Raw genomic sequence first — 17,522 nt, forward strand, 5'->3', positions numbered from 1 at the left:
ATTATTCTAATGTAAATTTGAAAATAACCAGCTGAACTGAAACCTGTTATGGATTTAAAACCAAAGAGATGTTTCCTTGTGGAGGTACACCTGAATTAAATATGCAAACTATGTGTGTTGAAAACATATCAGTTTGTAATTGGCTCTTCCTTGAGGCCATTCAGACATGCACGACAGACATGGCTTTTGCTCTTGCAATTACTTTAAAATTAATGGGGAAGGAGACTATCTAGTGTACTATCTCTCATTTCATAACACATTTTTTTATTCTTCTCAAAGAAATGCACAGCTAAATGAAAAATAGACATTTAAATTGCCTTTTTTTATTTTTTTTATTTTTTTTATTTATTTATTTATTTATTTTTTTTTATTGGTGTTCAATTTACTAACATACAGAATAACACCCAGTGCCCGTCACCCATTCACTCCCACCCCCTGCCCTCCTCCCCTTCTACCACCCCTAGTTCGTTTCCCAGAGTTAGCAGTCTTTACGTTCTGTCTCCCTTTCTGATATTTCCCACACATTTCTTCTCCCTTCCCTTATTTTCCCTTTCACTATTAATGTTCTTAGGTTGCCTTTAATAGTGGAATTCAAACATATTAAAAGGCTAAATTGCCTTTTAATATGTTTGAATTCCACTATTAAAGGCAACCTAAGAACATTTTTAGGATCTAGAAAAGAAGAGAAGATATTATTAATTAGTATAATTGACAAAAAAAGCCTCTGTGACCCCTTTCTAATCTCCATTTCTCAATTGCATTGTTTATATTAACATGTCATATCTATAAGAAACATTTTTATAAATTTCATTCATCTTGCATTTTTTTAACAAACACATGTGATATGCAGTTTTTTTTTATTTTTCGAATATGGCTGGGTACATGTTAAATGCAAAGTAAATCTCTGTGTGTATTGATCAAGTGGATTCCATTATTGGATGTTTTCTCCAAAAAGTACACTGTCCCGTTAGAAACTATTAGCTCATAACTGGAATATCTGAAGGTATTTATTTTCAAAGCCATATAAAGGCATCCAATAACTACCAAATGAAGTACTTAAATATTTCCATCACATTTTCAAAGAAAATATATTAGTTGTGCAAAAACGCTTTAATGTTAAAAAGCACCATAACTCTGTACTGATATTGCAGATATCTTCAAGTACATTGCTTCTTTAATCACACTTAAAATTTAATTGCACAGTTTGCACTTAAAAATCACTGAAATTGGTTTAGAAGAACCTTCAAATACTTGCTTTCTCTATACTATGATTTTTAAAATTGAAATAAATTTCAGGTTGTGATGTTCCAGAACATGTTTTAACATCTGTGAATTTTAATTGATATAAGTTTCAATTAAAATACCTAAAAAGTGAAGAATTTATTTTTTACAAGTGGGTTTTGCATACCATTTGAAGATTTGATGAATAATTGTTCTGAATATATGAATTATTTTAATGTAAGTAACCTATGTAAGTGTTATCATAAATAATAATTTTCTGCTTCCTTTGATGAAACAGACTGAAGCAAATAATTTTTGAGAGCTGAAGTGCCACAGAAACATTTTCTAATAATCCAGAGTTTTCATAATCATGACTAGAGACTTTAAATTTTTGATTTTTAGCTCTCAAAATAATCTTATATTTAGGCTTCTAGTACCAGTTCCATCTCAGTTCAGTCTGGTTCTTAGAATGAAGACTTAGATCACAGTCATCAGATTCTTAAAATTAGATAGTCTCTACATGGGGATTTTAGAAATTCTGGAAGCTATAATATTATAAAGGATAAACGGGAGAAAAGATTAGTAGAGTAGCTCCAGAGTTTATTATATACTCATACTCAGGGATAGAGCAAGTACCTAGCAACAATTAATAGACACCACAGATGGAAGTCACAACATGTACCCTCAGAAAGCTGTCCCTGTGTATACCTGTAAAGAATAGACATTATTAGACAGTAAACTGACTATTGAATACCATAAATTATTTTGCCCTTTGCAGGATTATTTAGCGGAATGGTCAAAAAGTCATTACTATGCCAATATTAGGCAAGGGATATGTGTGAATGATGTCATGAGCCAGACCAGCACGCACGTAGAATTTGATGGAAAAGAAATTCATCCACATGGATTAAGTAGATTATGAAGAAAATACAACCAGTTATGGGAATGATGAGAATAGAGATGCTGAGAAGCAAAATTCTGCTCGTATTGGATACAAAGCATTTCCCATGACAGGGAGGAGGATTAAAAAAGGATATTTGTGTCCAGAAAGAACAGAAAAATGCTTTTATCTTGACTTGTGGACCAGGTCTGCACCATCCACAAGACGAATTCCTCAAGATTCTGTTTTTATTGAAGGGCTAAAACAAAAACAAAAAACAAAAAGAACAGTTGAAGTGGGAAACCCAAGCTCAGCTACTAGAATACACAAGCATAAGGTCCCTTAAAAATATATCTACCTTTGGCAAGTTAAGCATTCATTTCAGATTTCTCAGGATTCACTATCATTGCTAGGATCCCGTTACCTCATTCGTGGACAGTAGCTTCTCAGTCTCTTGGTTTTCAGACCCTTTGCCTATGATCGGTCCTGAGGACAGTGCTACTAGATTTTATGTTTTTTGGGCAAGAATTTTGAGTTGATCCTCATTTTGAAAGAATAAAGTCCAAACATCAGAGTATTATTTAGGTTCCTCCAAGCCCTAGAACCAGCCTGCCTCTCCAGCTTTGCTGTATTCTGTCCTGTATTGGATGCACCATATAAGCTGATCTATTTGTATTCCCTATGCATGCAAACTTACCCACTTTCCAAATTTTCAAAGGAAAGGAAGCTAATTATATTGTAATGTTGTTATGTACCAGCCTCTGTGTTAGACCCTTTTGCACATATTAGATGAAATGGTTAAAAAAAAAAAAAAAAAAAGAAATGGTTGTTACACGATATAGGCATTATTGATCTTTAGCCCCATAGGGCCAAGGACCCTGTGATTTTTCAATAGTGTGAATACCTTACATCTTATCACATAATTAGTAAAAGAGCAGACTCTGGAATGAATTTGCATGAATCGGTGTCCACACACCTCTTTCTCCTCATCATAATATCTGACCCATGTTATTTATTCTTTTACAGCATGTTCTTTCCACATGCTAATATCCACACTTCTATTTTTCTTCTCAGCAAAGCTTTTGTTTTCTCACATGAGTTTCTTCTGTCTTCAGTGAATGACAAAAAACTTCTATCATAAATATTTATCATAGCTATTATTAATGTCCATGACCTAGTTTCCCTTCACTTTAAAGACTTTTACTACAATATTACAATATTAACTACTTGAAAGTAGAATATATGTCTTTTTAATTTTTGTACTCTCATGGAGGATACAAAAGTTGTATAGAATAACCCTTAGACTGTACTGGAGATAAGTTAATGAATGAATTAAAGAATGGCTAGCTATTCCCAGTAAATACTCCTAAACTATCATACAGTTATTAATAAGGTAATATATAACAAAATAAGCATTGTAGTGCTCTGCACTACTGTTTGAGTTTGCTGATGATGAATGCAATGACCATGAATTGACCTTTTCTAGGATGGCCATTATAGAAATCTAAGATACCGTTCCATTTCTAAAATATTGGTTAATTTTCAGTGGCTGGTTTCAAATGCCAGATCAGGATTGGATGCCTTCTTGCAGAGATTCTTTATGAGGTACTTCTTTTTCCACTGCTACTCTCTAGCCTTGCACAGTATGTATCTAACCACAAAGCCACACATTCCTTTGACTCATAGCCTCCTGAAACAAATACGTTAACAGTTCGGGTCTTCTGTGAGACCATATATTTTCTTTCAGGGTTCATTTTAACTCATTTTGCCAGAGTGGGTGGTAATATCATTTACTGCTACTATATTAAAAACATAAAAGCATAAATAACATTAATGGAGACTTTTTCTGGTTATTGCCTCTGAGTGTCCTTGACATCAGGATCAGTGTGGAATATTAAAATAACATTGACATGAATATTTAATATAAGAACTTGCATATAAATCATGGTTTCAAATTTAATATATCTGATGGTAATAATTAAGTTCATTATAAAAAGTAGAGGAGATAAGAAAGAAATAAATGATAGGACAAATGATTTCTATATATGAATTATCCTATATGAGCATGCGATGAGTAAGTGAAAAATGGAAGACTTAATTAAAGTCACTTTCTGTATCTTGAGTAAATCATAAAGAACACAGTCCAAGCTGCTCCTTTATCAGAGGTGTATTTGAGATATTTTATTAGGTATTAAGGAATGATTTCCCTGATTTTATTGAGTTGTTTGTTGTTATGTGCCTTTAATCTAGTCATCTTTAATTAACAAATTGTTCTTGAGAATTAGAAAGACAATAGATGTCTTCCTTTAAGGGAGGTACTGTATCTAGGAAAATGGAATTGAGTATTAATCATACTCAATTATTATTATTATTATACTCAATATATACTCAATATATATTATTATACTCAATTATACTTAATATAATTATTATACTTTAACCCAAATTATACAAAATAGAAAGTCATAAAATCCTAAGTGACTAAATAAGAGTTATTACCAAAATTATTTGATTTTGATGTTTTAAGTCAAATTCAGTTTTTTTTAAATAATTGATCAAACATTCCTAGAAACAAGTTATCCTACGCAGAAATGAGAATAGACATGAGTTCCTCTCATGTCTTGGTCCCCTCCTGCAAAAACTATTTAGCATTTTATTATTGATGTATTAATTCTAAGTAATTGACGATAAGTTGTACTCGCTTGATTTATGCAAAAAAAGAAAAAAAAAGGTGAGTACCTATTAAAATGTCACTTCATAAAGATTCTGTTAATGGGTTTATCTTATCAGTTATAACTCCTCTCAGGACACTAAGATCATGAGCACAAAATCTGCTGTGTCTACCTAGTTACCCAGACATTAATAGATCCTGAGGAGATAACATGATAAAGTCTTGACTGTGAATATAATGAGAACCAGATTCACCTCCCAGCTTGGCTACTTACTAACTTTAGGATCTTGGCAAATTGCTTATCCTTCTCAAATTTGCCTCCTTATCGGTTAGATATAACAATATCTGTTGGACAAGATTGTCCTGAAGACTACATGAGTTCATATGTAAAATTAACAGCATTGTGCCAGGCACAATTCGGCAAAACATAGCAGTTATTATTATGATCTGATGCAATTATTTAATAGATAACTTTATTTATCTTTTTAATAGATGACTTTAGAGGGGCAATAATGTTTACTAGCAACTAAAAAGCTATAGCTGAACTAAATATGAATCTTACAGATTAAATAGGTCTTACAGAGATTGAGTTTCATTTGTAAAGAGAAAAAAACGAAATCAATAAACATTATTTGGAAGTTGATAATTATTCCTTTCCCCCTTGTGGTGGAATCCATAGCCTTGGATGATTTATTTTAGTTCTAGTATGTTTGTGTTTTCATTCTTTATAGCATATTGCAGTGTCCTCTCCAGAGGATCCATGCTGGACCTTGCTGAGCTTGTTCTTCCGTATCAGACCTGAAATGTTAATTACAGACACCTCTGTGCTTCCTTTTCTGTAACTTTGCTTAGATTAATCAGTAGGCCATAGAGTGTTTCTGCCCTAACTACAGGCATTCACCAGTACCCCTTGGTCTCTATTATCTACTTTGACCCCAATTGTTATTTGCTGTTGTTGTTGCTATCATAGCTACTGTTTGTTACAGAACAGATTTATGCAGTCTTTGAAGTTCTCTTACAACTCAATAAGCTACTTTTGGCCTTCTCCTAACTTTTCATGACTACTTTATGTTGAAGGTGGAAGGAGATGCTTCTAGCTTTCCATGGGCTTAAATAGAAAATAATAGCTTCTAAAGGGCTGACAGAAAAAGATGTATTTTGGTCAGTTTTCTTGCCTTCCTTTCCAAATTTTCCCACCCTGGGACTCAAAAAGATTAAAGTAACCAGTTCAGTTGCCCTGCAGCTAAAGTTTTTTTTTTTCTGAGACTGTTGGCCATGCCTTTGCTACTCAACCATCACATTCCCTATTGATATAATTGATTTAATATTAATGTAATAGTAATTGAATTTTTAAGAGTCCTCTAGGCATTGTGGTAAGTTCTTTGCCTATACCATATAAGTTAGCTATTGTACATATATGTCAACTTCTAAATAAAAAGTATCTGCACCATTTAGGTTAGACCAATATAGTACATCCAAATTCAATAAGGTTTGGGAACAACATTAATTTTTAAAATGTGGAGGGCAGCCTGTGTGTCTCAGCAGTTGAGTGCTGCCTTCAGCCCAGGGCGTGATCCTGGAGACCCGGGATCGAGTCCCACATCGGGCTCCCTGCGTGGAGCCTGCTTCCTCCTCTACCTGTGTCTCTACCTCTCTCTCTCTCTCCCTCTCTGTCTGTGTGTGTGTGTGTTTCTCATGAATAAATAAATAAAAACTTTAAAAAAAATTTTAAGTATGTATAAAACCAAAGCAATGATATTTAATCTCACCTTTACCTCCCAATAAATTGGTTTTAGTTGCTTAAAGAATTGAGGTGAGAAGGATTGGGAGTCTTCACTCAGACCAGGAAGGAAAGAATATAGTAACTATATCAGTATTCTGTAGCTTCTCGAACCAATTACCACAAACCGGGAGACTGAAACAACAGAAATAGTTATATCACATTTCTGGAGACCAGACTTCTGAAATACCCTCCAGGAACTCTAAAGAAAAATCTGTTTCTTGCCTCTTCGAGCTTCTGGTGGCTGCAGTTGTTCCTTGGCTTGTGGCTGCATCATCATCATCTCTGCCTTCTTCTGCATGTGGCATTCTCCTCCGTGTATCTGTATCTAATCTCCTTTTGCCTCTCTCTTATGAGGACACTTCTAATGTCATTAAGGCCCACCTGGATAATCTAGGATGATTTCCTCATGTCAAAATCCCTAACTTAATTGTATCTGTACAATTTTTCCTTTTTCCAAATAAGATGATATTGACAGGTTCCTGGGATTAGAGTGTGGACATATGTTAGGATTAATTATTAGCCTGCTACAGTGATTTACTGAATACATTCAATGTTAAAGCTCTCTATGTGGCACCACAGAATGCCTAGGAAATTTTTGTAGATTATAACAAAAATAGACTGGAGGTAAAATAAAAAAAACAGTATTTTTTTTACAGTAGTGATGAAAGTCTGAACTTAAGTAGGGGTCAGAAGGAAAATACTTAGAACTATATAGGTTATTCCATTTGAATAAACAATGAATAGGACTTGGCAAAATATTTGATATGAGTAGAATGTAAAACAATGGGAAAAGAATGCCAGATAGGAATCCAAGATTCAAAAACCAAATTAGAAAATGTTTCTGAAATTTACAAAATTAGCAGTTAGCAGAAAAGCTCTTTTGGAATAATTTACTTTGTGCCTTAAATCTGAGGTCCAGTAGGGTATCTATGTCAAGATGACTAGAAGGCATTTGAAATATGGGTTGATTCCTGGGATGAGGTAAGATAGCAAGTGGGAAATATAATGGAAAGCCCATGCTCAAAAAAATGAATGAATCCTGTCTTCTTTCCACTACTGCAAAACCTTTCGTGATCTGCCCTCCACTTGCATTTCCGATCCCATCTCCTTGCCATCACATTCTTGCTAAATTCTAGACACTGGAGAGTTTTCAGAGATTCCCAAATTCACCTGGCTTTATGCTCTTCCCTTATATTTGTCTGTCTGGCTTATTCTCATAATTCAGGTCTCAGGACACATTTCCTGAGTACCCTTATTTAAAGTAGCTCTGCAGCCACCATTTTATTATCTATTACAATATTCTACTTATTTTGTCCATAACCTTTAATATGATTTATAAATACATATATGTCTGCTTTATATTGATTTGTCTCTCCTGCATATTGGTTGTCTCTCCCAGCAGAGGGAAAGCTTCATGAGGTGGAGATGGTATTGTAGAGCCAACTTCAGTAACAGTGGCAAGCACATAGCAGATCCACAGTAAATATTTTTAAGTGAGTAAATGTATAACAGAGGGGCAGGAAAACATAAGGATGAGGGGAATTCAGTGTAGCTAAGAGTAGGAGAAGGTGGGAAACACAGCCAGAAAGTAGGTATCTACCTAGAGTAGAATTGCTCATGAAGTTCTTTGCTGTGTAGCGCTGTTCGTAGTGTCTCAGCGTGAGATCCAGCTACTCAGTGGGTGAACGTGGAGAATGGAGATGGAAGACTTTGGACACCAAGAGGTAGAAGGATTCTAATCTTGATTGTTCACGTCCACCCAAATGATGGCAGAGAATGGAAAAGAGTGCTGAGCCCACCCGGCAATGTGGGCACACGCAAACCTAATGACATGTCAGTTCGGTCTGTCTAGCTGCTGCTCACCTACTCACACAAGTAAATTATTATTTATTCTAGATGTGAGGAAACAGCTGCAGATTTCATTTATTTTATTATCTAGATACCATCTGCAGTGAAACATGTTTGTAAAACATTATTATGGACCAATAATTTTATTTCATCTTTCATCACTGCCGTAAGCATTATCTCCTTTGTTTTCGTCACCCCCATCACCCCCACCATCCTTAAGAGAGGCACTTGTGCCAAGCGTTCACAAATCTGCTGACTGTTGCATTAAACACAGTTTTATGTCTGCATTAATTGTCTGTCTTTTCCTTTCCTCTATCCTCTTTTTAAATCTTCCTTATCCCTGATGCAAGGAGATTTTACCCATTTTCAGCTGGAGGGTATTGAAGTAATGGTCCATAGACATAATGAAACAGTGAAAGTTTGGCTGAAGTTAACATTTTTAAAAAACAGAAGCGCTGATAAGTTATCACTGGCCATATGTTTTTTTTTTTTTTCTTTTTTCTTTTTTGTGAAGCCACTAACCAACATGAGCGAGAAAACAAGTTTAAGTGGCAAGGTATAAACATCTGAAGGCTGGGCAGGATGGTACCTTAATGTAACAAATGGTGTTGCTTACTTTTATTATTGTACAGAAATGTCTTTCCTTTCAGACACAAATAGAGGAACAAACGGCATAGGCAAGAGAGTAATAGCACATGTGCTTCAGAGCTTTTTGTCTATGCCCTGGTCGTCCCTTGATAGTTTTTAAAAATGTCCTTATTCAAACCACAACTTCATTATAAAGAAAAATGTTCTGGCTTTACAGTTTTCAGTGTAGCACCTGTTACATCCTTCTCCTCTGTCCAGTGAGAAAACTCTTTAATTCACCTACAAGAAATTTTTTTATAAAGCAAACGGAAAACAAAGAAACTAATTTTATTTCTGAAAAAAAATAGATAATGCACCTGTCAACTTGCATTTATTCCAATGGCCTTCGGTGACATTTTCTAGTGACAACAGCAGAGATTCCAAAATTGCTTCCATAGGCCCACACGGAGATAGGTAACAGGGGACATTATTAACTTCAACACAGAGCAATTTATTGAAATCCAACACTCCATTATTAAAATATTGGAATTTTTTTCCCTTTCCATCCCACTCATCACTCTAAATGAATCCACGTTCTCTTTTCTTTATCTCTTTCCCTATCCCCCAAAAAAGCCATCTGCTATTTCCTTTATGAAAAAAATAAAACCTACAATTAGTGTCTTGTTCATCTTTTCTTTCTCAAAAAAAGAGAACTATTATGCAAATACTCTGCAATTTGGTTTCAAATACTCTTTGTAGTGTGATGAGCAATTTTCCTTAATACAACCCCAGCTTTTTTGCCAGGACTTACTAATAGATTTTTTAAAAGAGAACTTTCATGTGACTTTTTTACACTCTTCTGATGTAAACTTTTCGCATGCATATTTAGAATGGAATTATCGTTACTCCTTGTAACGATGGGAGTACTGAGAGTTGTAAAAGAAAAAAAAAATTGTTTATGTATTTCATCCTGAAAAAAGAAGCCTGAAATAACCTCCATATCTTTATTTTACCTTAAATTTCATCATTTTTCTTTCTCAAGAAATGGTCTGTGCCAAATAATACTTTTAGGAAACAAGAGAAATATGTTTTCTTTGGCTTTTTCGGAAAGCATTTTATAAGTGATGGCAGTTTACCTGTTAGTGCAAATTTGTTGTTTGATTTTAGTTGCTCCTCAGGAAATAAAGTATAATTTGATCCAGTTCTTCAGTTACGACTAATGTCAGGTTGTTTGGAGCTGTCGTCTTGTTAACAACATAAGCATCTACAGTGTGAAGTGCTGATGGAACTAAAATTTATAAAGTACAGTATCGTAAGAAGGAGCACTGCACTAAGAATCAGAAATCCTGAATCTTAAACCCAATCCTGCTACTTATCATAGTATCTGGGCAGTAAGCCCAGCCAGCCTTGGTTTTCTCCTTTTACAGCTGAAAATTACTACATCCTTTCACTGCTTCTAGTATTATAATGGGGATCAGACCATAATTACAAGTTACTATTTTTGCAATGGATTATAGGTACATCTTATGCAATGTTCCAGAGGTCCTCAATTTTCATATTTCCTACAGGAGCTTCATCTGGGGAGCTTGCTGCAAATGCAGATTCCTGATCTACTTCTAGCCCTGATTCTTTGGGAATGAGGCCAGGGATAGCTACCTGTAATGACAAACCTAGGTGACACTTAGGCTCGTAAAAGACCTAAAGCCACCAGAAAAGAAATAGAGAAAATGTAATCAGTGTAAATTTAATTTAATTAGATACTATCTAATTTGGTACTTCATTAAATTAGATATTTAATTTATGTTTTGCTTATTTGCTGGTGTATATGTGTATATATGTGTGATTATCATAATTCAGTGAAGGAACCCTCTGGTTTATACTTTCATTATTAATGTTAATAATCAATTAATTATAACAATACAGTATTACTTGGCTAACATTCTTATCTGTGCTCTCCTTATAACTACATCGATAGGCTTTATTTCAAATGTGTACTAAAATATAGAGTAAATAAAACCAAAATGTTTCTACCTTTTGGATCCAGATGGGGCCATATTCATAGCAATAACTCAGATTTCTGGCTTTGCTGATTATGCAGAAACTCCGACCCCTAAAGAAGACTCCCCACATAGTTTGGGCACTCGCTGGGTGCCTCATATGTACCTATGAGCCAATGTCCCAGTTGCAGTCTTCCTGTGACATCTGCAGTGTCCTTCCTTTACCAGCCTGGCCCCCATGTGGAGCTGATCTTCTCTCTGAGCCAGAGAGGTTCTACATCTGGTACCACTGACTGGTATCACCATTGACTGGTTACCACCTGAGGATGCTGGTGTCCTTGCCAGAGGTGATGCACCTCAGCGTTCCCTGGGCTGCCAGTCCCCATGCGTTGCTATGGTGGTGGGCTCAGCAAGGAAGCATAGAAACTGGTTCTCCCCTACCCTATGGCTCTGGTTCCCTGGGGCTGCTGAGGAAGGATGAATTGCAGCACTCCCTCCTGGGAAGCCATCTGGAAAATAACAATTTCAGCTTCTGCCCACACTCAAAAACAAAGTCTTTTGAGTCAGGCTGACACCCTTTTACCAGCTGATTGTTTCTGTTTGGACTTGTATCTCTTCTTTCTCAAAGACATTTGCCCATTCTGCCCCACTCTTCCTTACTCAAAAAAGTAAATTGTTGTTACCTCACCTAAAACCCCAGCTGGATCAAGTAAATCCATATACTCCATCAGAAATATCCCATAATTGTGAATAACCTTTAGACTCAGCTGAAAGCAACACCACTAAAATAGTAGTGGAGATTAAAAGTTAATGTCCTCTCAAATAGCTCTAAGATAATAATAATAATAAAAGTCAAATACTTCTACAAGGCGAGTAGTAAGAGACAGAAATCTAGGGTGCCTCTCCCCTCCCTTTACTGCCTGGTTTCCATTGCCCAAAGTAATCACTTTCAATTTCTCAGCGATTTATTTTTCCACTTAACTCTATGTATAAACATTACGCTTACCCTGCCAACTCTTGATTCTTCCACTTTAGGCATCATATACTAACTTGTCACTATGAACAACTTTCTTCCCATCACCGCCTTGCAGAAGTATAGTATACTTCCCTTCACTTTTCAGGATAGTCCTATGGTGTTTGCTTATATCAACATTTTGTATTTATGGCCTTATGCTTGTATAACTAACTATTCCCTGCCACGCTCCATAGTGAACACATGATTTTCTTTTCTTCTATGTCTTGTACTTTACATCAAATCAATTTCTCCATTTTACTTTTGCTTAATTTTCTGTGAATCAATCACTAATCTGACCTTCAGCTTCTGCTAAATATACATACTCTTAGAGTATTTTAAACTCATTAGGTGTTCTATCATCTCCAACTTCTTGGATCATCTTTTCCAGATCAATATGTCCCACTCCAGTCTAGAATGACTGCTATCTTGGTCTCTTGGATAGCTTTTATTCTGGAATATCCCTTCATTGTCATTTTTTTTTGTTTCCTTAATTAAATGTACTCTTTTAACTGCCCCCTTCTTATTTAATGAGTGCATCTAACAGAGAAGGAAGCATGTGAGATGTGAGATAAGTTTTTTTTTTCTTAAGATTTGTTTATCTTAGAGAGGGGTGGGGGGAGAGCATAAGTGGGGGTGTAGGGCAGAGGGAGAAAATCTTAAACAGACTCCCCACTGAGAACAGAGCCTAATGCCAGGCTTGATCTCATGACTCTGAGGTCATGACCTGAGCTGAAACCAATAGTCCAATGCTCAACTGAATGAGCCACCCAGGAGCCCCCCTGAGATAAGTTTTTTTAAAAACAGACATGCCTGAAAAAAAAAAAAAAAAAAAAAACAGACATGCCTGAACATGTTGTATATTCACTCACTTAATTGAAATTTTGCTGGATTTGGAATTTGAAGTTTAAACAATTTAAGCTTCAGAATTTTGAAGTCGTAGCTCTATTTGGGAGAAGGAACTGGAAGGTGGCCCCAATTTTCTCCATATATAAATCTACATAATCCTGCTTCTTTCACCAGAGTACTTATATTTCCATTTTGCTTAATATCCATAGTCTACAATCTTTTTACTGGAGGGGAGGAGATCTGTAGTGTTAAGTGCCTCCTAAATACAGGATTATTTGAAATAATCTTGCTCCATTTTCAGAGATTTATGGTGCTAACACTACTTGAGCCTTTAGTGGTATACACATGTGCTGTAAATTGGATTTCTTCTCAGTTTCCCTACCTGCTACATTAGGCTTCAGATATCTTGCATATGCTAAATTAGTTACTAGTAAGCCACTTCCTACTTTTAGTATTCTCTTTATTGCCTCCTCCTTGTGACTGTTGATGTCACCCTCTTTATTAATCCCTTCATTATTAGTATAGTAGAATTGAGAAGAAATGGAAATAAATTTGTGTGTTCGATCTGCCATGCCATCTTAAAAAAATGGTCAGTGTAGCTTTCAGTCCTCAATTTTTTGTTTTGAAAAATTTCAGTCACAGAAAATATTCAAGAATGCTACAAAAAATATTCGCATGGATTCAGTGTAGGTAAACTGATTGATAATAAATTGCCGTATGTGTGCCGATCCTGGTGTGTGTGTGTGTGTGTGTGTGTGTGTGTGTGTGTGTGTCTGTATGTAAGGTCCCATCTGTTTCAAATTGTAGTAAAGAGACTTAACTTTTAATTGGAAGCTAACTTTAAGATGCACTAAATAACTATCGTATGTCCAATTTTATCTTCATTAAACAAAAGTGACATGATTATGATAAAGAAATTAGAGCTGTTTTCTCATTTTATGAAATGATAAAGTTGGAGTAGAAAATTTTTTATAGTCTCACTCAGCTCTCAAATTTTATGATTCTATGAATAATACATCACTTATAATTTTGGAAATGGAATAAATTTGAGTAAAGACAAAGTTATGGAACAAAATGTCTTACTAAAAGGTTTATTTTTCTACATAAGTCCATGATGGTATATTGCTTGTAATTGTTTAAGTTTTGATATATATATAATTTATAAATTACACCTGTATATGCTATCTGAATCCACATTAATAATGGATGACTTAACTTTGAATCACCTAATACTACGTGCAAATAACCGCCCTTGTATAGATTATTGTATTCTAGAACTAAAGATCAAAAGTTAAAAATCTACAGTATAAGTTAGGATTCAGTATCAACTTAGCAATAAATAAAATCAAATATTGTCCATCTTACAAAAGAGAATACAGTAATATTAGTTTTATATGCATTTAATTCTATAAAATTTTCCATCTTAATAAATGTATGGTCTTTGTTACTTAATTTTACTCGAATTAAATCACTTTAAGAATATTATAGCTGCATTTGTATCTTCTCATTTTTAGTTGATTCCATTGAATGAGAGCACATTTTCAAAATTATGATCAGCACCACTAATATAGTTCTGTAAAGAAATTTGAGTTAAAATTATGGTGTTATTTATTTGTTTTTTATAGGAAGCTTTGATCATGGCAAGTATGGACCATCCACACTTAGTCCGGTTATTGGGTGTGTGTCTGAGCCCAACCATTCAGCTGGTTACACAGCTTATGCCCCATGGTTGCCTGTTGGATTATGTCCATGAACACAAGGATAACATTGGATCCCAGCTGCTGCTTAACTGGTGTGTCCAGATAGCTAAGGTAAGTGCCTATCATTTCCCATGGAAATAACTCTCCTAGCTTTCTTTCTCCTAATTTAGAATGGTATGAGTATTGGAAAGTCTGTCTAGTGTTTTAATATATTTAAATAAAATAAATTATTTTTGTTATATTGGAAGATATAGGAAAGTATATGCACTGAAACCAAAGATCAAATGCATCATATATCTATATTTTTTTATTGTTTTATTGCTTTTTGTGTTATATTGACCAGATACCAAAACAGATAGCTTACTGGTCAGTAGAAAAAAAGTATTATACCAAATTTGTTTGGATTTTTGTTTATTTGATATAGTTTAAATAACAAAATCCAAGAAAGAAAAGATTGTCTGAATTGTTCCATTTTTTGATGATTTCATTAAGATAGTATTTGCATTCAATTCTAAGTATTACAAATGATCAAATTGTAAATATTTTCCTAGATATTTTGATCATTCTCAATAGTTTTTTGGTGTGGCATAAGATCAGGCATGTAACATATATAAGGGAAGTGGCATAGATCTCAGCACTTTGGATGGTGGGGAAGTGGCTCTGTGGGTGAGCTAGAGAACTCCTACTGCCCTCTATAGGACCATGGCCATTTTTTTCCCCACCAGGGGCCAGAATTCTGAATTTTTTTTTTATGTGGACTTTTCCAAATTTAAATCTTGGCTCAAACTTTTGAATTGCTCAGGAAGCCAAACAAAGCATTTATGTTCTATTGTACACCAATGAGAAACTTCTGGTGTACATTTTTTATATTCAAATAACCTATTTATGATTATCTGTACCAAGAATATTTCTTGAAAATTTTCTCCTAGGTAAGTAGATCTGAGATGTGTTTTAATTCTCTACTTCAACTTTTATTTACATCAAAATTTGACCTACTATTTGATTAATTTTACAGATGTATTCATCTTTGCATTTGTATAATATAAATGCGAACGTGTTAATTTAGTAATTCTAGTCTGTTTCTTTTTAGTCTGAGAATGAGTAAAATTTCATTTCCCAAAGTAGAAATTTGAGGTAATTCTTAATATGTAAACCAAAAATTATCTGAGGGAAAAGCCCCGTTTAGTTTTATATATCATGAATCTCATTGTAGTTTCCTTATGGACCATGTATTATAATTTTGTGACAATTACATGACAAACTCACTACTGAGAGGATTTTTTATGGTAATGAAGTTTGAAATACAACTCTTTAAAGACTGATTTACATATCTAAGCATCTATGATTTATAAGATGAGCTAAACATGCAATAGAAATTTTCAAATCATCCCAGCACTAAAAATGAAAACAAAACTAAGTTTCAAATTTCTTTGCTGTTCTCTCTGTTTCCTGCGGTGTTCTTCATAATTTAGGTTTTGTCCTTAGGGATTCATGACATTAATATATCATTTATGCAAGACTGTACACTCTAATAATAGAAACTACTTTGAGTTCCCAGAATATTCACACTGTTTTAAGCCATTTTGCCTTTGTGAATGCCATCCTTTCTGCTTAGAAATCTTTCCTAATAACTTCTTGATCACATAATATGATCTTTTTCATCCATCAATGCTGACTAGGTTTCCTCTCCTTACAGAGCCTTCCCTACTCAACCTTTTTCTCCAAACAGAAACAACTACTTCTGCTTCTGTATTGATTTTGGTCATTGGTATCTTGAACACAGTTTTATTATTTAAATGTTATATTATGTGTTTATATAGCTATCTGACTCTATGACAAGTTTATTTAGTCATTAACGTTTTAATAAATACCGGTAGACACCTTTCAAGTGTCAGGTACTATGTTGCCTGAAGTGTTTGGGGGCAAACAACATGGACATGGGCCTAGTTGTCTTTGTATACCCTAATGGCATGAACAGTCAACAGATTAAAACAAGTATATGATTATACTTAATACTTTGATTCAGATTTTGAAGAAAAATAATTACCGGAGAGACTATAAAATAGACACTATTGAGTCTTGGGAGAGAAAAGTTTAACTATGGGAGGAAAATTTTGGCAGAGGAAAGATTGCACAAGAACCCTATGAATATGGTGATCATGTGATTTATCATCCAACTGGGACAATTTCAGGGGTGAAAGAAGGCTCTATCACTAATTACACCAAGACAGCAGGCACACAAATGTCCTAAACAGAATAAGGTACCTGGTAACCCTGTGTATCATGAAAAGTTTGGATTTTATTATAAATACAGTAGATATTGAAGTACTTTATGTTCTACTGATATCATGCCAGTTTATGTATGGAGATGAGATCAAAGCAATCCAAGAATGGAAATGAAAATACCAGTCAGAAGTCTAGGGGTAATGAAAATAAGGAGAATTAAGTAGGATTGAGATATATTTTTGAATATACACATTTGAATACTTAATCAGTTGTGGAGGATATGGTGGTGCTGTTTCCTGAGCTGGAGAAGGCTGAGGATTGAATATAGTTGTAGAAAAAAAATTGAGAGTTCAGTTCCGGACATGACAAATTGCTAAGGTTTATATGAGGTGACACTGGAGCTTTCAATTATAGGGTAGTTGAATTTGGTTGGGACTCTCATTATAGATTGAGGAGTTATAGGTTATTTAAACATATGGGAAATTTTGTGATTACCTAGCCACTGACTTATTCTGATTCATATTTCTTCCTGGTACCAAAAATCGGTATAGTGGCCACTTAATAAACATTTATTAAATATTTTAACTCATAAAGAAAATTTAAAAATCTACACCTAAAGAGGGAACCTATTCTTCATCTTTTTTCCTACATTGGGGGCAGAATTGTGTATTAGAAATAGCTTTAGGATCAGAAGGACCTACATTAGTATGTTGGTGACTACTTTTAGGTTTTGTGAGTTTGAGTAAGTTAGTCAAACTTTTTGAATTT

General features: G+C 34.5%; 1 protein-coding gene across 9 annotated transcripts in view; it reads left to right on the forward strand.

Moving 5' to 3' along the window:
• Nucleotides 1-17,522, forward strand: part of ERBB4 (erb-b2 receptor tyrosine kinase 4) — a 1,106,505-nt gene that overhangs the window by 926,659 nt on the left and 162,324 nt on the right. For all 9 annotated transcript variants that reach the window (XM_077885345.1, XM_077885343.1, XM_077885348.1 and 6 more), the window contains one exon: nucleotides 14,454-14,639. In XM_077885345.1, coding sequence (XP_077741471.1) covers nucleotides 14,454-14,639 — 186 coding nt within the window. The remainder of the gene's footprint in view (nucleotides 1-14,453; nucleotides 14,640-17,522) is intronic.

The sequence above is a fragment of the Canis aureus genome, chromosome 36 (genome assembly GCF_053574225.1).
Source record: "Canis aureus isolate CA01 chromosome 36, VMU_Caureus_v.1.0, whole genome shotgun sequence".
NCBI classification, from domain to species: Eukaryota; Metazoa; Chordata; class Mammalia; order Carnivora; family Canidae; genus Canis; species Canis aureus.